This window comes from Mastacembelus armatus, chromosome 23, assembly GCF_900324485.2.
Source record: "Mastacembelus armatus chromosome 23, fMasArm1.2, whole genome shotgun sequence".
Taxonomy (NCBI): domain Eukaryota; kingdom Metazoa; phylum Chordata; class Actinopteri; order Synbranchiformes; family Mastacembelidae; genus Mastacembelus; species Mastacembelus armatus.
This window is the reverse complement of record NC_046655.1, coordinates 9,290,505-9,313,186: the sequence shown is the minus strand read 5'-3', so window position 1 is coordinate 9,313,186 and position 22,682 is coordinate 9,290,505. Positions and strand designations below refer to the sequence as shown.

General features: G+C 39.6%; 1 protein-coding gene across 1 annotated transcript in view; it reads right to left on the bottom strand.

Moving 5' to 3' along the window:
* Positions 1–22,682, bottom strand: part of wnk1b (WNK lysine deficient protein kinase 1b) — a 76,945-nt gene that overhangs the window by 23,014 nt on the left and 31,249 nt on the right. Inside the window, exons 3-15 of the mRNA XM_026326536.1 lie at positions 20,786–20,958; positions 16,518–16,738; positions 15,166–15,323; positions 11,963–12,051; positions 11,022–11,161; positions 10,737–10,816; positions 10,313–10,467; positions 9,726–9,820; positions 9,336–9,532; positions 7,091–7,390; positions 3,904–5,346; positions 1,205–1,294; positions 510–584 (exon numbers count right to left, since the gene is read on the bottom strand). Coding sequence (XP_026182321.1) covers positions 510–584; positions 1,205–1,294; positions 3,904–5,346; positions 7,091–7,390; positions 9,336–9,532; positions 9,726–9,820; positions 10,313–10,467; positions 10,737–10,816; positions 11,022–11,161; positions 11,963–12,051; positions 15,166–15,323; positions 16,518–16,738; positions 20,786–20,958 — 3,216 coding nt within the window. The remainder of the gene's footprint in view (positions 1–509; positions 585–1,204; positions 1,295–3,903; positions 5,347–7,090; positions 7,391–9,335; positions 9,533–9,725; positions 9,821–10,312; positions 10,468–10,736; positions 10,817–11,021; positions 11,162–11,962; positions 12,052–15,165; positions 15,324–16,517; positions 16,739–20,785; positions 20,959–22,682) is intronic.

Genomic DNA, 22,682 nt, shown 5'->3' with positions numbered 1-22,682 from the left:
TTGTGATGGCATTTTATCTGTATATTTATCTTTGCTTGTGTGCCTGACAGTGTTTAAGTGTATTAGGTTTGTCAGTTTTTTCATACTATGAAAGAAAAATCCATCCATGTGTAAATATAGTTGTACATTTCAATTTACAAATTTTAGGTAAAGAATACAGAGTGCTACATTTACACTGAATGAAGTTATTAGCTGGCATGTGTGTGTACACATCTGTTTCTGTGTCAGGAACTTCACTATTCCTGATTTGTAAGTATTAAGTCAGTGTTTGTGTTTTTTAGCTTAGAAACTGACATGTTTGTGTTCCAGTGTGCTTTCAGACATTAATGGGCTGAACTCAATCTGGCACCTGCCTTCAATTAACCACTGGGTGGGTGCATTAGGAATGTGCTGATTAAGTACAGTGCTCTGTGTGTGTGTGTGTGTGTGTGTGTGTGTGTGTGTGTGTGTGTGTGTGTGTGTGTATATATATATATGAATGAATGAATGAATGAAAAGTATTGCTGTACCTGTGCAGGCGCCTGTGGAAGAGCTGTGTGTGTGGGGCTCTGAACTGATGTACTGCTCTGATTAGATGAAACAACCTGCAGAACCAGAGACAAAGAGAGAAAAAAAAATGTTTGGAACAGAGAGAGAGTGGTGAAGACAAGAGAAGAACAGAGATTACTGTATGTAAACAGTTACATAAAAACAAAATCCTTGTCTATTAGCCAGTGCAGTTCCCAATTCATGGATAAGCTCAAATTCCAGTTCCAGTTTGGTTTCCCAGAGAACTCTAACTTGAAATATGGAAAATACCAGGTACTGTGTGCAGATCCATTTTTGCTAGATGTGACTACAGTAAAAAGGTTTGAACACCACTCTGATGTAAACATGATGAATCTAATTATTAGGAAAACAACAGGAAACATTTGATCTCTGGTTAACATCCAATTTCCAGTTAAGGACTGCACTTAGTTCACAGCAGTAGTTTATGCCAGGGTTGGTTCTTCAAAATGAATGCAACATTACTGCAGGCAAAGTGCCAGCTATGTGGGAGAAGAACTTAAAAGAGAAAGCAGACATATGAGCTATTACTATACAAGCACAAAAACAGAGTGGAGCTATTTCTGTCTATTATCTTTATTAGATTTGGATATCAAGAAAATGTGGTATTAAAAGTGTCAAAAATATGACACAAGATAAGGGGAAATTGTAGTCTCACCTGCTGGGAGGTGCCGGGGGGAGCTGGCTGGGAAGTGGCAGGGACCAGGGGTGGTCCTGGTGTAGGTTGAGGGGTGGGACCCTGAACCTGCTGCTTAGAAAGAGTGAAACGAGATAGAGGTGTGGGGAGAAGCAATGTTGCAGGATATAAAAGGATGGAGGAGAGTGACAATAAGGGCAGACAAAAAGAAACAATCAGAACATGTTTATAGCTGCTGTGTCACAAACTGCACATGAGTGCAAACACAAGGCTCAATTTATACATCCAGGTTTTCTTCTTGTGTATACACACATGCACACAAACAACCCATATGTATACAAATCCATCTGGCAACAGTTATATGCACACCACCACCTACAGTATGCATATACACACAGACACAGCTTGTAGTGTAGCATGTACAGCACAGTGCTGGGGTTAGGCAGGGTGTAAGTACAGGGTTTATTTCACATGCATGTTAGAACCTAATTGATCGATAGTGAAAATAATCAGGCTATTACACAACTAAGCACAGAACAGAACCTGTAATACTAGTAACAAACATTCAGCTTATAATAATTTTTCTTTTTCTTTTTTTTTTTAAAGAACTTTTAGAACTCCTCAGAACATCCTAATATGGGATCCTGTGCTTTAGGTGAAATAATCACCTATAATCAATATTCAATGATTATAGTAGCTAGTTTTACCTATTCCTGATGATGGTGTTAAAGTAAGACTAAATCCTTAAAAGTGCAAATGTGCCTGCATGAGTTTGTCTGTGTTTGATGGCAGACTGCTGGGGCTTGCCACACTGCCTAACACATTTAGATGAATGAAATTTCATTCTGAAAATAAACTATTTGAATAAAATTCACCTCTGCTGTGATTTAAATACTCTAGGGTGAAAAAAACCAGAAAAATGTTCCAAAACAATCCTTAAAGAAGGTCTGCAATCATATGTCTCACAAACAGAAAAAAAAAGTCAGACAGCACCTAATGAAATCTACACTGCAACATACTGACAGTTATGACTGATCTATTGACTGAACCCTTAGAAGGCTGTATGCAACTTTATACTTGACATGAATCTCACCCTCATAGTAAGGTAAGAGCTCATACAAGTATAATTGCACCTGACACACTAACATCTACTTTTTTCCAAACAGAGGGAGTCACTTAAACACAAGCTAGAATGTACAGGAGAGAAACTGAATAAATAAAAATTCTAGAAAGATCTTAATAGAATATTCATGAAAAACAGGTAGTGACAAAAAACAAGAAAAATAAATCAGAAGAAAAGCAAATAATCATAAGTGGTTCAAAGCAAACAATGAAGAAAGTACAGATGATACTGATAACATCAGCGTTCTAAGGGTTTGATGAATTTTACTTGATGACCTTTAAACACTGCCTAGGATGTTGATTTATAGTCTGGACAGGAAATGACAACACATGCTAAAATTAAGACCTGACTTGAACCTTTAGCAAATGCTGTAGAACACAAAACAACAGAAGAAATCTAAAACATATGAATGAAATGTCTCTCTAGATGGTTACACTGCTAGGTGTGTCTAAGCCCCCATAGTTTTGTTGTATGTTTCTGTGTGTTTGTCCATACAAATCAACAAACTCTCACAATTTTATTAGACTGTTTTATCAGTGAATTTGTTTTAAGCCTTGGTGCAGATAGCATATTCCTAACATACTATTAAATGTGCTGCATGGATGTCTAGAACATTATTAAAGTTTGAAGTTTCAGTATGATGAGAATTATTTACCGCATTATTTACTGCATTTCTACCGGCTAAGGACTAAGTGGACTTTGGATTTGTATGAGCAAAAATTCAAGTATACTATACATACAGTATACCTGCACAAACACACATTTATCATATACATCCATATATGAACATACAGACAAAATAGTACTTACTGATAATAAATAAAATACAAACAAACATAAAGGGGTGGGCTTAGACTGTTTCTTTATAAAGCTTGTACATCAGAGAATGTCTCAGGGATTTCCTTCGGAATTTTAAAGTATTTTTTGATGAACAATACAATTTCTTAAATGTTTCTGGTCTTTCTCAGTCCTTACTAAAGAAGCACTGACTAAAGCCATGCCCCTGATCTTTCTCTAAAATCTTCCTCTGTAAGCAAACATTGTGTGAAATGACTAATGTAAGCCATTATGAAGGCAGACCATGAGACTTTCTCTGTGGCGTTGATATAACTAGACAGGGTTAAAATCACAACCAAAGACTACATGATGACAAATTGGCATCAGCAGCTGGGGCTCCTTGGTCGGTAGGGTAAAAACAAATAAAAATACAACAAAAAACAGGAATTGATATAAGGTCCCCAGGTCATATTACTATTATAAATCGGTTTAGTTGCTTTTCATAAGGAATTCTTCTCTACATGAATTTTGTTTATCTAATAAACAATAACTTTGTTATTTTACATTTACAACCTGTCAAATAATGTCATGGGTACAGAATGGTGAAGAAAAATGAATATTGCCTTCAATAGCAATATATATGAAAACCTCAATCTGTGATCCTGCCAACATCAAAAGGTTTAACCGCTACCATTATATTGCAATTACAAATCATCCATGAACTGCTTGCAAACCTCAACTGCTGAAAAGCAACCTTTCAAATTTAAACTAGTAACTGACCCAGGGAACTAGGGATGTTTTTAAGGTCTGAACTTAGTACCAGAGTGGGGTTAGTGGCCTGCATAGCCAGCAATGACTCATGGTATGTCATATCAGGTTGGGCTGGTACCACCCCTCCATGCCGGGCCCAGGTGCTCTGCATCAAAGTCTCCAGATGAGTTGATGATGCTCCCCCAAGTGGGAGTTCACAGGATGGAGTGGGAGGGAGGAAGCTCTGCATGGAGGGTGGATGTCCCTGGGGATCTATGGGAAGCACTGCCCCCGATGAATCGTAGTGTGCAGTGGAGGACGAATGAGGGATAGACTGAGCGGCTGAGGAGTCAAAAGTAGAGAAGAGTGGTGGGGGAGGAGGTGACTGGAACTCTCCTGCATCAGAGGAGGCCAAGGAGTCACTAGAAGGTTCTGGGCTTCTGTCTTTTGTGGTTACACCTGTGTGGTGAAGAAGAAGACTTCCTGGAGGTAAGGGGAGCTCAGGACTGATATATGTGTACAACTCTTCTGTCACTGGCTGGAGACGGCTGTATGTGCCTGAACCGCCTGATCCAGCTGCAGTGTTGTCCTCCAGAGGCAAGTCCATGGAGCTTCTACGGGCCCGGTAAAGTCTGGATGCAAGGAGACTTGGGTCACCCGCTGCAGCTGCAGCTGCCGCTGCTGCAGCAGCAGCAGCTAGATGGAACTCAAAGACACTTCCAGGAGGTGGTGGGGCATCAGCCATTACAGGAGGTGCAGAAACAGGGAAAGAGGAAGAACCATGCTGTGGTGGAGGGTAGCATCCCTCTGATGATGAAGAAGAAACAGAGCCACCAGTGGACGCATTCATGGGAGGTAAGGGTGAAGGGATTGGGCTATGTGCACTCATCCTTTGCAGTATGTGTGGATGCAGGAACCCTGGTTGAGGTGGAGGACCAGGATCAAAACCCAGACTAGCACTAGCTGCTGCTTGCCTCTGCTGATGGAAACTCAAGTGACCAAGCTGGTGTGCAGTCATTGGGTAAGCTCCATATGCCATTGCTTCATAATGGTCCAATAAGGCAGCTTGATTTAGACTTAATCTCCTCACTGCTTCTTCATGTTCTGCCCTCATGTCTTTATAGCCATACAAACTTGGGTCAGATTGCCCTGGGAGGTGGAGAGACTCCCCAACACCAAGTCTCTGAGCAGCTGCTGCAAAACCAGGATTTACCATAAACAGAGGGGGGGTCTCAACAGCCTCCATCCCAGAAAAGGGGTGCAGGCTACTCCCATAGCGAGTGTAGGCAGGCTGAAAGTGACGTGTGTGGGCCTCAAGAATGGATGTGCTCTTGCGTCGTTGGGTGTTGTAGGCCTTTGGAGGCCCAGTGGGTGGAGGGGAGAAGGAAATGGGGCGCTCAGGAATGGAGGGGAAAAAAATAGTAGGGGGGTCGGGGAGTGTTGGGAGATGGATACTCCCTCCGGTTCCTCCTCCTCCGCTTGCTCCTCCACTGTAGGGGTGCGGCAGTGAATGCTGCGGCGGCAATGAGATACAATGGATTTAACAATGAAAGAGGTTAAGGATTGAGAGAGAGAGAGAGAACCACAACGCATGAAATGGAGAAAATAGTCAAATAGAAGAGCATAATTTCAAAACAATACCAAGAGAAAAAAGAGACATATAATCTTTTGCCACACTTGAAACAAAATGATGTGGTTAACATAGGGCAGAATATACCTAAAAGCTAAAGAAAGAAGTGATGAATTTAAACATAATAAAAGGTGGTTACAACAGGCAGACAGACCATGTGACACACTGGTATGGGACAGACACAACAAAGAGACAAGACTGAAAAAGACATACACACTGATAGCTCACAGGTAGACAGAAAAGAGATTAATGCAAAGAGAAGAAAGACCAAATGTTGGCTGTAAACTCTACAGTAACCTGATGCATCTGCACACAAGAAAACTGTTTTATTTCAGCTTCTCCCTGCAAAATGCTGGTCTTTAAACTGAGCAGCTACAATATCTGACAACTTTGAATTAAGGTATACATAATAAATGAAAAATAGGTAATGGATCAAACAGAAAATAATTTAAGGCATGGGCCTACATCACTCTGACCTGGTACACAAGTAAACTGCTTTTGCTTTTGAGACAATATCCATATGAGGGATTTGGTGATGTATTCTTTTTATAAAAGACAGAGTGTAATAGTTTTTCTTTTTGTCCAAAAATAGACACTAAGAACAATGTTTTTTAACTGCATCCATTTGTAGAACTTTTTGTCCTGTCATCTCTCCTCATAACTGTCTAGTAATGGCACACAATTCCCAAAAAATACTTTCAAAAACGCAAAACAAGCCTGAACAAGGAAACAACATGCGTGAACAGGCGGCTATTCTGGGCACAGATTCTGTAGATGTTATAGACCAACATTATGATGATCAACATTAACAATAATTCTATTTCAACTTTAATAATGAAAATGAAACTGACAGTTTTCCTGATGGCAGATGCATCTTAAAGGAAAGTTAAGGGTCATGAAAGTCATTCTGTACTTAATACAAGCACACAGTGGTGTTTTAAGAGAGAGAAAGGGAGAGAGAAATGGATGGGTAGAAAGACCAATTCACAGCAGTGTCTGAAGACTGAATACAAAGTCAATCGGCTTACTCAAAACACACCACCTGAAGTGCCCTAAAGTCATAACACAGATGTGGTATTTTCCACATACTTAATATTGTACATATACATATCATTCCAGTTTATACTACTGCCTCTGGCCATACACTTTAAAACCTCCTCTCATTATAGAAAATCTTATTAAACTTAGAAAACTATGGAGAGGGTATATGCATATGCATATGCATACATATGAGTATTCAGTGAATGGGACTGTGAATTATATAGTGGTAACACAAGTTCAAGATTTTTTTTTTTTTTTTTCTTGTGTGCCTCCTCTCTTCCACTTGCAATTAACATGCAAAATAAATTATATTTTCTAATTATACTATATGTGGTTGTTTACAGATTGCTTGTTTAGTTCAACAACTGTGATAAGTAATATCAGCGGTATCACAAGCTGTGTAATAACCATCCTTTAATTTACTCTCACCCAGCAGTTAGCACAAATTACTCATATGGTACTGGTTTGATATTATCTCTAATTTCAGACACCAATGTGACTCATATCCCCCCATCTTTGCTCTCTCCCTTCCTCTCTGAGGCGTCATCACCACTGTGGGTCCTGGGAATGAAGTCTGTGAACATACAGGGGTGGAGAACAAGGCAGGTAGGCTGGCTCTCCGCTGCCTGGCCCTAGGCATAGAGGACTGAAGGGGTAGGACTGTCTCCAGGGCCTTCGAAAGGCGCCCAGCAAATGTGTCCCTCTCAACTATATGAGACATGCAGGAGGAGCTGGTGGTGTGGGAGGATGAGGAGAGCAGGTCTGGAGGTGGGGTGGAGGGTTGCCTTAGAGGAAAGACCAAGGGCGGAGGAGGGTGGGAAACGGAGTAGGAGGAGGGTGAGACGCAAACAGACATGCTACGACTTCGACAGCAGCGGGACGCAGGCTGCAGGTCAGGGAGGAGTGATAGAAGAGGGTAGAACCAACACAAAGAACCAACAGAAAATTAAAATCCAAAAAAAATGACTCCAACATAGACAACAACAGTAACAGTAACAGGACAAGTCTATGTTTCAAAGACTAAGTGAAGAAATTTTTCTATACTGTATGATTGAAAAACAGTCACAGATTAACAGTTCAACTTTGTGGAAGAATGAGTTGACATTACTGCTATTATTACAATAAAATAAATTAGCAAGAATGGAAGCAGCTCCTAAATTGTTAAAAGCTTTAGAAAAAAACTTTTATGGGGAAGATCATTGCAACAGTGACATTTTTAGGAAACCATTTCAGATAAGAACCTTAATGGAGCTAAACCTTTATAAATTCCAAAGAACAAGAACAAAAAGACAGAAATACAGTGTGCTCTAAGGACAAACTTGAGACAAGCTGAAAACTAAGGGAAAAAAAACAAAAAAGTAAACAACATTACATAAAAGGGTAGAATGATCAACCACAAAAACTTTAATAAAGTTATGTAATAAAAATTAACCAAGTGAGTTTGTCTACACAGAGTCCACTGTGTGTGTTAACTTTGATGAGCAATAAGCCTGGAAATATTATGTTACTTCAAAGACAGACCTAAAAAAAACCTAAATCCATCAAATCAAATTAAATGAGGAATGTCTGTCTTTCCCATTAGGGACAATAAATCTGACTTATCTGCTACTCAGCATTGAGCATGCTGAGAAATAAAATCCCAGAGTGACTAAGTAAAACAAGCAGTAGAAATCTTGCTTGGTCAGCATTGTGAAGATAGAAATCAGCATTCAATTAGAGCGAATAGTCAGCTCAGCAAAGGCTCTACAAAAAGCCTCTGAGCAGCTGTACTGTAGCAGTAAACCTGCCTATGGCTGCCTGTTTGCTTTTGTACTGTTATTTGCTTTGGATAAAAGTCAAAACAGTCCATACATGATCTCATGAAAACATGATGTATTAAATGGATGAACAGATCCAGAAACGGTTTTGTACCGTATTTAAAGTGAATAATCTCTTTGGAAAGACCCGTCAGATACTGTAAAACCAAACAATGGTGAGCATGGATATTCACACCACTCCCCTGAGTAATAAAAATAGAAATGACATAATGTTGTGCTAATAGTCATTGTGTTTCAAAACTGAAAATCATTCCACTGGATGAGCAAACTAAAATTTACAGGTGTTGATGTGTGTCCAAACTAAATGACCAACTCAGTGCAAAAAAAAAAAAAACAACAAAAAAAAAAAATAATGTGAAAATAGACAATGTAACACCCATTACAAAAAAAAAAAAAAATAATCAAAGGATCATTAGTGAAAGAAGATGGACAATACATCAAGGACTTGAGTGAAGGAGAAAGAAAGAGGTAACTGGTAGATAAAACAGTAGGACTAATAGGAAGAAATACCTGACATCTTGGAGACTGAAGAGAGAGCACTAAGATGAAATACAGCAAAAACTGTGGCTATAGTAGGTGACATACTATAAATGAGTGGTTGGCGCTGCTAGCTAAGTAACACACCGGTGAATATGAATAAATATCACACTGCATTAGACTTTATCTGATTGTCTAAGATGATATCAAACTGATTGTTTTCCTTGCACAATACTAAAGGTCATATGCTTCACTGGACAAGAAAATAATGGCATATCTTCTGCTACTCTTCTTCTTCTGGTTATTTTCCACAGAATAAAATCAACAATATGCTCTTATGTATTTCATTCAACACATATCCACAGTTACAATTCCCAGCCCACTGACAAACACTGCAAATGTCATTCCAGCTCAAACTCACTCCAAAACTCAATGCAGTGATCACTTCAAACTGGTGAGTCATTTTCAGAGCTAGCCCTCATAAGTGCAAAGGAAACCTACACATGCATCATGTCAAATCTCGATGGCATCACTCACCATAGGCTGTGGTGGCTGGCTGTAGCCTGGGTGCTGCTGCTGCTGGGTAGCAGAGGGGGTGGAGGGGTAGGGTGTCTGGGGCTGGGAAGGGGGCTGCGTAGAGTTGGGGCAGCTGTATGACATGGAAAGCTGTCCCAGGTGGGGGGAGTCTGAGGAGAAAACTGAGGAGCCCTGGCCACTGTCCACACCTCCTTCAGCTGAGAGAGAAAAATGTAATGAGATGCCAAGAGGATAACTGTTTCTCTGGTCCCTCTTTGTTCTAAACACATCTCCATAGTGTAATGAATTCCAACAAAAAACACTGATGTCAATAGTCATGAGTAGGTGATTACAAAACACCCAATAATCTCAGTATATAGTGATTGAGTTATTATTTGCAGGATGTCTTACATGTGTGGGAGATGCCGGTCTGCTGATAGTGAAGCTGCTGCTGCTCTAATTCAGTCTCCTCTGCTTCTGCCTGCAGGCAAAAACAAGCTAAGGTCAAAGAAAAGATAAACACACAAACCTCACATTTTACATTAAATTATATAAGCGCTCCTGTTGTATTGGATTGGATTATTGCGTACTGCCAAAACATTTGACAAACCCAAGAACTTTGGTATGTTTCCTTACAACAACAACCAAACATAAAAAACTGATCAGTATATTATTCCAGCAACCAATTTGTTTTACAAAGGTACATGTATAGTCACAAACTGATTTACTAACAAATTCCACAAACCTGTATGTGTGAATTGTTGCGTGATTCCTGTTGTTGCTGCTGTTGGTGTTGCTGTTGTTGGTGTTGCTGTTGGTGTTGTTGTTGCTGTTGGTGTTGTTGTTGCTGTTGGTGTTGTTGTTGCTGTTGGTGTTGTTGGTGCTGTTGGTGTTGTTGGTGCTGTTGGTGTTGTTGGTGCTGTTGGTGTTGTTGGTGCTGTTGGTGTTGTTGGTGCTGTTGGTGTTGTTGTTGCTGTTGCTGTTGGTGTTGTTGTTGCTGTTGCTGTTGGTGTTCAGCCTCCAGTTTTCTCTTCTCCTGTTCCTCTCGGACCAGCTGCCTCTGTTCTCTCTTCCTCTGGATCAGAGACACACGGTCCTTGATAGCCTTGGCCATGGTCTTATGGTCGGCCTCAGCAACATAACCAGAGTCAACCTGGGGGGATAGGTGAGGTCACACATATACTCTTCAACAAACAGGCAACATTTCTTAAATCCACTTACCTTTGTTTCCAAAACTGCAGCCCTCTGATTTATTACTTTGTACATTAATTCCTCCCTTTCCATCTCTCCTTACCATATACAGCAGTTCTTTCCATATAATATCCTCCCTTTAGTCTATTTTCTTTTGCCTAAATCTGTCACTTTCTGGCCAAAACTCCTTCCATCATCTGTGGATTCATCAATTCCCATCTTCCTACATACCATTTCCTGGGCCACATCTTCAGGGACGTCCTTGTTCAGATCAAAGGAAAACTCGATAGCTTCATTGTCTTTGTATTTGCCTAAAAACAAAGTATAGATGGCTGGTCAGGCAGCTGTGCCTCTATTTGTAATAAAATATTCAAGGTTAAGCATATTGCTAATAGTTTTGAACCAAATGAACTGTGATTTTTGAGAACAGCTACTATATGTTAACATTAAAATAAAAAATATCCCAGTTGCAACCACTTGCATATTTCTAACCAGTCGAAAACAAACAATACTTGCCTTTGAGCTTCTTGACGTCTTCTATCCTGAGCCAAAGTTTAATGGCAATTAATTCCCCATCATCTTCTTCTGCCAGCTCAACCCGGACCCCTGTGTCCTCCTGGAAGAATGCATGGTTCAAGAGGATCTTTATGGCATACCTGGAGAAACATGACAAAAACACAGATTTAGAACAGAGAATCAACATTATTGTCACTGTAGTTTCAGCTGAAGACGATAAAAGGAAAGTTTAAAATAAAATGCTGGTGATGAGGAAGAACTGGGTTTACTTCGTGAAGCTACTTGATAGCAAGTCCAGAAATGCCTTGTGAACTGATCTTTATATTATAAGCTAACAGGAGAGACATGGTATTTCATTTCTCAGCTGGAAATCATGACATGTTGATGCTGCCTTGCACACATACTGCATTTCACATTATGCCCATTTGTTTGGGGGCTGGACCTCTTGATAAGTCAGACATTTCATGGAAAAAATGACTCCTGAAACTGATCACCATGTTCCAAATGTCAGTGTTTCTGGGCGACAATGGATCGAATGATCTTTCTTCATAAAAGAGTGATGTAACTGAATTTGCACAATAAAGTAAGAAAGACAATGAAAGGAAAAGGAGGGAGAGAGTGGTTACGTTTTGGCAGACCCACAATACTGGGCAACAGAACAGAGCACTTCTTATTTCTGACTAAGGAGCTGTGAGTTAGAACAAGATTCAAAGAAAAGGAGGATTTTACTGTTCAGTCCCACTGCACTGGTAGAAAAAAACCCAGAAAAACACAAGACACACTTGAATGGTAGCATCAAGCATTATAGGATGTAGTGATAATAAGAGTGAATATAAATATTGTCTGTAAACTTAAAACGACTATAAAACATCCAGATATACAAACACACAGAAATCACTTTATCAAAGATTTGACACTGATCGTTAGTTTGTATGACTCACCTCTCATCCTTGTTTGTTCTTATGCAACCCTCTATGATTTCCTTCACCTCAGGAATGGCTACCTTATCAAAACTGGCAGGTTTCACTCCCTGTATAATCACACACAGAGAAAGAAGAGCAATGAAAGCAAAGAAGATTGTACACAGAGAGACAGAGTGAAAACACAATGAAACACACACTTCCAGAAAGGAAAATCAACTTGCTGGAATGTAGGAAGGACTATGCTCTTTGTCATGTGTCTAATGCACAAACATACTGTGCATGTATTTGCTGGACATTCATTCTGTAAACCTGTTGCTCTTTAGTGTTTTCTTTGATGCGATGTACAAAAAATATGCACAAAGCAAAATTTCCTAGCTGAGCAGAAACATATCAGCATTTAAGGCATATCACAGAGTTATTCTAAAAAGTATCTGTGCCTGAAATCACAGAATATATAAAAGTAAGAACTAGCAAGTATGAGTTTAAAAATGACTTGTTTGGGTGACTACAAAATATTAAAAGAGCTAAATGACAAACACGTTGACAGATGGAGCAAAAAATGTAAGGTAGGTACAGTAACTTACCTCGGTTTGACTGACAGATGTCTTTGAAAAAGGTTTCTAGTGTAACTATGTTGATTAACTACCTGTTTGTCCCAGTGACTACCTCCTTCTGCTCTTTCCTCCAGCCCTGTCCTCCCTTCTGGCCTTGCAACCCCCCCCCTCAGTTTGTCATTACATAACAACCCCCCATCTCTCTCTCTCTCTCTCACACACACACACACACACACACACACACACACACACACACACACACACACACACACACACACACACACACACACACACGTTGTGAGATTCCAAACAAAGTTAGGCCTGATGGAGGAAGTAATGGTATTAAATCTGACAAAGAGGGAGGGTGAAGGAGAGAGAGAGAGAGCAGGCTGGGTTTTAGTTTAACAAGGCTGATTGGAGTTAAGGAATGTCCCATAAGAAGGAGCATAGAACATGTCAACTACATTGTTATGTCAAATTATAAGAAGACGAACTATAGAGTATATCAACACAACCCCTACACACTCAGAGGACCCTGTCTTACAGTCAAAGTCCATTAAAGAATATATAAAGGAAATAGTTTGTATGTTTTTTAAAAAATATTTTTAATAACCAATAAAATGATCCATTAAAACAACAAGAAGATCAGAAAAACATCTGAAAATACAAACAGCTAAACACATCAGGGATTAACTGAGGTCTCTAACTTTGTGAGGACAGCCTGGATGAGAAGCAAAGGGTGGAAAGCTGGAAGCATGGATTAGGCAGTGAAATGAAAGGAAGCAGGTGATGGTGGCACCCTGGGGTTGTCACAAGGTTGTGTGTGTGTGTGTGTGTGTGTGTGTGTGTGTGTGTGTGTGTGTGTGTGTGTGTGTGTGTGTCACACTAACTAAGACAGACAACTGACGTTGGTTGTTTAAATGTTTTGCTGCCTGAATAAAATGATCTAAAAAGCTAAACGCTCTGTTGACCTCAGTGTATTACTGTGATTAAATTAAAACTTGCACACAAACAGAGCTGTAAATCCAGAGGCCTAGGTCACCACAATACATACATATGAAAAATAATTTCAGTTTTGTGTGACTGAAAAGAGGAAATATGAATGAGAAGGGGAGAGAGACACAGGGCCCAGACACATAAATGGACTGAAACATACTGTATGAATTTAATCTGCTCGTAAAAGCTTTGTAAATTGAATTTAGAGATTCAGAGACAGAAAGACATTTGTTTCAGGACTGCCTATTTTCTGCCATAATGGTAGTAAAAGGAAGGAAGCCAATTTGAAACTAAATTCCTTCCACTTGTATTTTATGGGCAAATCATATGGACTTAGCTTAAGGTACTGTATATAACCATAAGTACAACTATTTTAATGAAATAGCAAATTAAGGCAGGTTTGAAACACATGACTTTCAGTATATACACTAAATTAAAAAAATACTTCCAGCCCTGCCTGTGTGTGCCAAAGGTTTATTAAAATTTTAAATTTGTTGAACTTTAATGTTCACCTGAGGAAACAGAACCACTAGTTTTAGCTGAAGGGGAAGTTGCAGTTATCCATAAGCTCTGAACTGCACTGTATTTCTACAGTATCAGTCAAAAATGTAGGGACTCTGGTGTTCATTTTCCCTCTGTTTAAAATTAATGTTCCTAAAAACTCTATTTAATCGACTTATATGATATGATAATGCAGATATATGGGAAAAGACAGACAACGGAGGAAGAAGAGAGGGTTAGACAGAGAACAGAGAGAGATTTCTAGTAAAAGCAACTGGTCCATTAACCATCTCTGTCAGTCTACACAAAGCTACATCAGTCCGTCCCATGAGACAGCACTCATCTGCCAGTGTGTGTTGTTGGGGTGATGACCTCAGCAGCACTCAACTTAAAACAGCCTCTGAATGCATCTGTTGTCCCCTTTGTTTTTGTTGTGGTCTCTGTTTCATTTTTTCCTCTCAGTGTTTCCAGCCAACTGTCATCCACATTTTAGCAAATGCTGGAAAAGGTACAAAAACTAAAAGTAAATTATGTGCATTTCAATCAGATGGGTTGATGCATGCTAGCTTTTGTTTGTCAATAAATAAATATGCTAATGCTAAAATTGAGTGTTTCTCTGATAGAGGTTTTGAGAGGTTGTGAAAGACAAACCTTGGCTGCCTTTCAGAACATCAGGGGAAATAAATAAATAAAACTTAGATGATGAAACTGAAAGGACAATTTGAGGCTGATGCCATTATTTAACTCAAAGACTAACAACAATATCATGTTTTGAACTGATATGACAGCACTTGCTCAGTATTGCACTCTAGTGGCCAAGAAAAAAAAATGTAGCCAAGTTTTTTTTCCCCAAGAGAGAGAGAGAAAGGAAAGGGAGTGCTGGGGAAGGAGCGAGAGAGAGAGAGAGTAATCAGTGCAAAAACACAATCATATGACTGGATCTCCTGCAGCTCATGCCAAACTTATTAATACAGTGCAGTCAGTAAACAAGTACGGGAGGAGGAGCAGAGAGAGCTGAACAGACGAGGATGGAGATTAGAGACAAATAAGTATGTTGGATACTACACATGAATGCCACAACTCTGTCTCCCCACAAGCATTCAAAGCTGAGGCATTCAAATGAAAATTCTTCACTCTGATACAAACAGAGTGCAGGAAATGCAGACTTACACTTGTAACACGCCTGTAGATCTGAGCAGCGTTTTGACATTCAGAGTAGGGGTACTCTGAGGTTGCCATCTCCAGCATACACATGCCAAAGGCGTAGACATCTACAGATTCATCATACTTTTCCTCATACATCTCTGGAGCCATAAACTCTGGGGTACCTGAGGAAAGTGAAGGAAAAACAATGTTGTTTTGCATCCCAATGGAAATTTAGATCCCTTAGTCACTGTGCTGCACTCTGTATCTTAAAAATTCTGCTACTATGTTATATATTCTTCTGGAAAATATATAGTGTACAGTAGATCATCACTGCAGAAACAAAGGCCAGACTGGCTGTATTTGTATAAGTACTGCCAAATGTAAAAATGTTGCAACTTGCAGTAACAGACAAAAAAGAGCCCAACTTATCGTCAGCCACTAATAAAAACAAGTATATGCACAATTGTTTTTTAGTCTATTGCATTTATCACAAGTGGAATTTAATATCTGACTAGATACTAAAGGATCTGTTACCGCACATTTATTCTTGCAAATAAATTAGTATGATATGATGCTCAGCATGGTGGCTGAGTGGTTAGAACTGTTGCCTCCCAGCAAGAAGGTTGTGGGTTCGCAACCCGGCCTTTCTGCATGGAGTTTTCATGTTCTCCGGCTACTCCTGTTTCCTCCCACTGTCCAAGAACATGCATGTCAGGTTGATTGGTGACTCTAAACTGCCCACAGCAGTGTGTGTGGTTGTTTGTCTTTGTGTGTCTCTATGTGGCCCTGTGATGGACTGGTGACCTGTCCAGGGTGTACCCCTGCCTTCCACCCAAAGAGAGCTGGGAGATAGGCTCCAGCAGATCCCTGTGACCCTGGTTAAGGTATAGGAAATGGATGGATGATATGATAAGAACCGGACTCAGATCTAAAAATTCTGTGCATAGAACAGCGAATGTAAAGCTGCAAACACACTGTGGGTGCCAAATACTAGCCTAATCATTTTTATTTTGTGTGGATTTCTTTATGTCCCTAAATACTTGAGGTCTTCCTATTGACTACAAAATGCTGTGAGATTTGGTATGCCTATGATTCTTGCTTCAGTTGCATCGAAGTACAAATATTCATGTCACTTGTGTTGTTTGGGTTCATTTTGGTCTTTATCAGATTGAGTCTATGGATGGGAAGCAGTTAATAAGGGTAACACATACCAGTTATTTCATTTGTTTCATTTTCTCCACCTTCAAACCAAAACAGTTTATCCAAGCATATAACTTTATCTTATCTTTATCTGCTTAAAATCTACAGGCAGGTAGTGTGTGTGCCAGAGATTAGGAATTTATGTATTCAGTGAATATAAACATGCATCTCCCTACCTATGACACTCTTGGCAAAGGAAGCTCTCTTTAGTGTGGCTAACCCCAGGTCTCCTATCTTCACTGAGCCCGTGGGCCCTGTGATAAAGATGTTGTCACATTTCAGGTCTCTGTGAATGATGGGTGGAGCTCTGGTGTGCAGGAAGTGAAGGCCTTTCAGGATCTGTCTGCACCACGAGCGCAGAACCTTGATTTTCATCACCTTGAAACGCTTCAGGTAGCTGCAGGACAAAGAAATCACACACAAGGGAGCATGTCACTCAACAGAGTGAGATAGAGAGTGCAAACATATACAGAGAGCAGAAAGTTCAGCCTGTCAGCAGACATGTATCCTGTGCAAGCAGCCTTTGTCCCAACAGAGTAACAGCCAACATGTTATGAAACAGGTAAAATACATTTAAGACTACTTGCACAAAAGCCAATCAGCCCTATTATGTATCTCATATCAAATATTATACAGCAAAAGACAGATGACAGTTTAAAGTGAACTGTAAATTTATTTTATAGTAATATTACGGCATGCAATACCCAGATAAGATAGTGAAGTGACACAAACCTGGATAAGGCTTTAGAGTTAAAGTTTACCCAACCAAAGCAAGAAAACTGACAAGTCCAGCTTAAAGAGATGTATATAAACACTGACAGTAGCATGAATGTACACAAAAAACACATACAAACAGTCAATCAGACTGACATTTCATACATACCAAATACCATTAGACAAAACTTTTAGAAAATGTAATACTTTTGTCTGAGATTGATTAATATATCTGTATTTAGATGCAATATATACAAACCTATCCCACAAATACAAGTGGAAAGCAGAGAAACACCCTTTGACAGGCCGCCAGCCTAGACAGATCCACATATGTGGGTGATCTAGAGGCTCCAGTCCACCTGCTTTTCTATGTCTTTAAAATCTTTCAGCCACGTAACCTAAAACCCATGGCTGTTTTTATTTTTCTTGAATAAATTAGATGAGATTATTGCATGGAAAAGCTTCTATCAAAACTTCTCTGTCAGAGCTCTAAGAATTCATTCAGAAATGATTTGTCATTCTTGATTAGCTAATTTAAAATCGATGTTTGAATTCTAAGCAACGTGTTTTTCATTTTCTCTTATCAGCTGGGGGCTTTCTCTGCTCAGCCCTTCAGCGAAATTCAAGGAGGGCGCTGAACAGACACATTCAGACATGGTACACTGTAATCCTTAGTCATCCTCTGATCACCCAGATGACAAAGCAGATTCAAGAAAGATCAACTATTCCACCACTTATTTGATTTGATTTGCTTAATTCTACTGATATGTGTAAATCACTGCAGGTAAAATAATTATTTTAAATTATTTTTAGCACTTTAGTATATTGAGCTCAAAATAATCTTGTCCTTGATCTATTAACTGCATTTGATTCAAAGCCCAAGCTTTGAACTTATCTCAGACTGAAACTGCTCATGGCCCTGGTGATTAACTGGCAGCTGACTGAACCTTAAATGACCTTTAAAAACTGTTGTCTTCACCAGAGATGCCCTCCCAGTTTGCTCCACACAGCTGAACCGATGCAGAGCAACATTATTTAGTCTGGCTCCAGAATCGCTGGCAGAACCACACATCCTTAGTGTCAACAGCTGCTCTAATTATGCAGCAATTGCAAATCTGTCTTTACCAAAGAGGAGCAATCCAGACGACTCTGGACACCATTCTAAGATATTTGTACTCTCATGCCACTTTATACTTCCACACCATGTCATTTCACAGAAAACTATTACAGGTCTTACTGCACTAGATTCATTGCCAGAAGTTACTTTGCAGATAATGTTTTTCATTAAAGTGTATAAAAATGTATTGACCTTTGAACGAGTGCTTTTACTCACATTTTAGTAAAATTCAGAATGGAAGGCTTTTACTTATAGTGGAGCATTTTCATATTTGTTTTAAGGCTCCTAACACTTAAGTAAAGAATCAAGATACTTCTTCCCCCACTGCAAAGTGACTTCTCATTGAAAACTGCTGATATGAGTACAGTCACATCAGCATGCTCTCAAACCAAGACCAAGCAGCATCTCTGCTGACTGGTGGAGTTAAAATAAAAAACGTGCAGTGTGCCCTCTCTTCTGTCTGTGGCCTAACATGAACTCCACCTACACTGGGTTTAATGAGAATGCAAGTGAAGATATCTTTAATAGATCTCACAACTTTAGCATTTGTACTGAAATGTTTTACAGCCAGTCCTGCTTTCTTACATCCATCCCATTCAACACATGCTATAGAATGACTTCAAGAGAGCCACTCACAACATGCATCTTATCATGATCAAAAATTCATTGAATGTTCTGCAGGTCTGACCTGCAAATACTGGAAGTGTTTCTTTAAGGTTATTGTGGGTTCCACCATCATGAATGAATATTTAATTGGTGGGTTCAGAGACACACACACACACAAACACACACACACACATTCATGCCCATTGACTCTACTTGTTATTACAATGAAGATCATATTTTTTTTTGACCAATTATGGCAGAAAACCTGGTAATTCCAATTGGTTTACATCTTTTTTGGACACACATACACACATCCCCACACAGATTACACCACTCTAGTCAGTATTTCCATCCTCACAATCTCCCTACTTTGCTATCAGTCGTCCCACTTGCCATCTCTCATACCCTTCCCACCACATCTCCTTTCTGAGTCTTTATTTGGATGACAGCCATATTCCTGTGCACTCTTGATCCTGTTCATATCTCTACATGCACGCTCTTATACATTATTGCAAAAAAGTATGCATGTGTGAAGAACAAAGTTGATTTTATTTTTTGATTAATTGACAAAGTAAATTATTTATGTGACATTTAAGCAAAAAAAAAAAAAAAGTCCAATTAAAATTTTAATTCACAATTAACATGTGTCCAACATCCCAGATAACTGCTGGCTTGAAAATGTCAGTACAGCTTTCTTCATTTGTTCATACATTTAAGCTTTTTTCCAGCGGAGGGCGCTACTATCCTTGGTAGTACTGTGCTCCTGGATTACTTCTCTCCTTTTGTGGTCACAGGTAGCTCATTAGTTTTTCTGCCACCCCACAAGCTATCTAATCATCTGTTTGCCTAATGGTTTGGCTATGTGTGCTGACTACTCCTGTCTAACTGAAACTAACTGTATGTAACTATCAGTTAGGTTGTCAACCCCTCTCTCCCTCAGTCCGCCTGCCACATTCTCTCTTTCTGTCTCTGTCAGGAATGAGAGGAATCTGCAGCAGAAGCAGCAGCAGCTGGCAGGTGGACTGCTGTCCCATGATGCACTGCATGAGGCACACCCTGTGCCAATCGCAGCACATTTAAACTTTTATTGTATGAGGACAACAATCATTTTTGCAGTCTCTACAGTGGAGAGACTGGCATTCGGTCATGACACGGACAATGGCAGCTATGGACGCATCAATTCATGAATTTAATGGAGGGGGAGGCACGACCAATACGGATGCTGGTATTGACGTAAGTGCCAAATCGTAACATTTGGCACGTGTATAAAAATGAGTCTCCACATAATTCCTGTGGTTTACCAACTTCTGTGTATCTGAGGCTAAAATCCACTTTAAAATTTTTAACTGGGAAGTGTATCGACATACACAGTATCACTTTATGTTTTTAAAGTCATAAGTACATAGTCAGGTACTCAGTCACATACACATGGTATGCTAACACAAACAGCCAGAGCTGACCCATTAACAGCTGCTACACCTATCATGCAGAGATGATGGGTGCTGATGACACTGTTGTGAAAGGCAGTAGGAAATGGGATAAAAAGTGCTGGTGGTTTGAGAGAAGACTGAACAGTGTGTGTCTGTGGAGGTTTTGTGTTTGAACAAAAAGCTAATGGTGAGTCATCGTCTCTAATGACGGTGCTGTTCAGAAGCAAAGGGGCACATACAAGTAGGTGACAGGTGATTGAATGCCTGTGTGTTGTGCACACTAACCATTCTAAGGCTGTGGGATAATTGTTTTTTAAAGCTTGTCTTTTTTTCTTGAATCAGTTCACATCATCTTAATTAGTCAGATATTAAGTGTAAACTGTTACCAGTGTCTTTTGTTTCTATCGACCTACTGTTTCAGACCCTCCAATCACAACTGCTGTAAAACTTATTGTTTTGTCTGATTTCTGTGGCCACAGACCTAAATGGAAATACTCAAGATAGGTTAAAAACTGTTTTCGCACAAAGTCATAAAATTAGCATTTCGGAGAATTTTATATTTTTCTCATGCACTCACGTTTTAAGTGTGCCAGATGTCATGAGCTCAGTGACGAGAACAATACATTTCTTTCCTTTGCATGGTCCCTCCCAGGAGTCATAGAAGCGGACAATGTTAGGATGCTGGAGACCCTTCAACATCCCGGCCTCCTCTTTGAATCGCTGACGCTCCGACTTGGACAGTTTACGGTCCTATAGACAGGACAGAAGAGGAAAATTACTTATACACCCACAACATTAAGGAAATGTTCTTCTGAAATCTGTATCCAAACAAAACATGTCATATTAATAGTACGACAGAATTATAGTGAGTGTGATTACAATCAAAACAAGCAGGAAGAGGTTGTGAGAGTTGGAGAGGAAAGTTAATTAACAGAAAAGAAAAAAAAAGAGGTCATGCAGAAGAGGGAGAGAGGAAGAGAAGAGTAAAAATTGTTTTCAAAACATAGGTCTAACTATGATTTACCAACAGGAAACAAACATCTTTTATATCTAACATTGATGCAGAATATACACATGCTATTGAAATACAAATTTTGAAGAAATGTGAAACCAGGTTCTATCGGCAAATGGTGTGGCGTTGCATTAAAATACAGCTCTAACAAAGGATATACACTGTCCTTTCATCTTAACTCAGAGAAGCCACTAACATCCATTAGAGTGAGTCTCAGGCTGTATTTTGATCTGTCATCTTTTTATCTATACACGCTCTGTTTCTGTGAGACACTTCTGGCACACTGCTTTATAAAAAGAATAAATAAATAAATAAAATTATTTTAATTCAGACATGGAGCAAAATTGAGTAAAAGGCACAGGTGAATCAGGGAGTGTGATACCCCCAGCTGTTTCTTTTCTGCTCAAAAGCTTCATAGAGACTGCCATCTCCTCCAATCCCACCTCCTTCCATGTGAACAAGGGCATGATCCCTCACCAGCTTCCCACTATTGAAGTCTGCCAAGTGTTCACTGGATCAAACATCAAAGCCTGAGGCACTGGCTTCCACTGTCTGTGTCCCTCATATTTTTGTTGTACAGCTGTAAATTGTAGGCTTTAAGTTTTGCACCCAGCTATAACCGAGTCTTTATTAGAAGTGGTCACAGCTTGTTTTAGTCTGAGCAAAACAAGCAAAAAAAAAAAAGAAAGTTACAGTCGACATTCTTCCATCCTGTGGCAGACTAGCTTCTTGGAAAGCTCCTTCACACATGCACAGTTTAATGGGCATTCCAACTCTACCACTGACACCTCCATAAACACAGAGGGAAAGGGCAGTGTGGGCGTGTTGGATCTTGTAAAGACGTGCAAGCGTGTGCATTCATACACAAAAGTGTGTAAAACCTGTCATGCTTATTTGTTTTTCTCAGAATGTATTTGCACATTTCTTCACCAGGTCTGTGTCTAACCATAGCTGACACATTCGGCACATCACTGCCCCAAAAATAAAATCGGAGCTGCCTGACAACGATAAAAATAAGTTGAGAAAACCTCAGTGCTCTGAGGATTTTAAAGGCAAATATTCAAGTGTGTGCTACAAATTCCTCTGCAACTGAAAATTATTAAGTTGCTACAAATAGGTTGCACCAGATATGAAACATTAAATACATGATACAACTAACCTGGAACAAACAGAAATCTGAGATATCAGAGGAAATCATGACACACATCCAAAATAGTTCATAATGTCCACATCCTTTAAGGGGACAAATGACAGGCCGGAGAGCAGATGGACTGGTCTGAAATATAAGTTGTATCTAAAGAGGCAACAATATTTTAGGTCAGATGTTGGAAGTTAAACAGCTAGCAATGTTATCAGGATCATCACCATGGCAACTAGATTCAAAAGAGGTCCAAAGGATGCCTTGACTTCAGCTCAGTTTCATTCAATAAATCAACAATATTCTAGTATTAGTCAGGTATAC